Source organism: Phytophthora parasitica (genome assembly GCF_000247585.1).
Source record: "Phytophthora parasitica INRA-310 unplaced genomic scaffold supercont2.41, whole genome shotgun sequence".
In the NCBI taxonomy this organism is placed as follows: domain Eukaryota; phylum Oomycota; class Peronosporomycetes; order Peronosporales; family Peronosporaceae; genus Phytophthora; species Phytophthora nicotianae.
The window spans coordinates 2,515-3,398 of record NW_008649027.1 but is presented as its reverse complement, the minus strand read 5'-3'; the positions used below and the strand labels follow the sequence as shown (position 1 = coordinate 3,398).

Below are 884 nucleotides of genomic sequence, written 5' to 3'. Positions count from 1 at the left end.
TTTCCAGAGAAACAATACGGACTGGCGCAAAACCCGTGTAATAATGACCGTTAACGAAAATGATTTTTTTGCGCGAGATCGTTCCGCAGGCTACACAACTATTTTTTCAATGGCACATAGTAATGTGGCTTAATAAACAGGCAGCACGGCTGGCCAAGCCTGTGAGCTAAGAAGTCAAGTCACTAAACAGTCTCCTAGTTTATGCGAGCAACGAAGAGGATTATGAGGATGCAAAAGGTGCTATGCCTGCAAAGCTGGGTGGTAGTAAGAACCATCCGCTCACTACAAGACTCTCTCAAAAACTGAGATAACTCGCAGGAATAGTGGGTGACTACAAGCGCGGAAACGTGCCGCATCTCAACAACAACACGAATAACCGTATCAAGTCCAAGTGGGGAAAGATAAAAGATGACATTAAGAATAAGTTCACGATCGCCCAGCCAGTGACTAACTCCATTACATTACAAGAATACGCGGAGGAGCAATATATCGCCGAGTTCAGTCGTGTGGGCGGTAGGCTAAGTGGCTTGAATGAAGATTCCGAGCCTGTGTCTCTCACACTGCAGATTAGCGAGTTTGCACTGGAGCACGTCTCGGCAGAACACGAGGACTTCACGACGAACTTCGGCAAAACAGGCAACGCTGTTGTAAGGAGTCCCAGGCCTGGAAAAGCGTATCAAGATGAGACAGCAGTACGTTATTGGTTTGGTGTGCTATTGGTAAACTTATATCTAATGTTTGGTTTGTCGTTCTAAGCTGTTGCTACACTCCGCGTGTAACCGGGTTACACGGATGTGGCGCACACATGGGTACGGAGTTCCCGAAGAATTAACAGACTCTCAGTACATGACTCGTAGAGTTAACAGTGGACTCAGTACATAGGC

General features: G+C 46.7%; 1 protein-coding gene across 1 annotated transcript; it reads left to right on the top strand.

The window, feature by feature from the left end:
• Window positions 1-242: 242 nt before the first annotated feature.
• On the top strand, window positions 243-692 carry PPTG_14699 (hypothetical protein; the record flags this gene model as incomplete). Its single annotated transcript, XM_008911195.1, has 2 exons — window positions 243-264; window positions 319-692. Coding segments are annotated over 2 exons (396 nt in total), but the record flags the coding sequence as incomplete, so codon positions are not given.
• Between the last annotated feature and the right edge of the window lie 192 nt (window positions 693-884).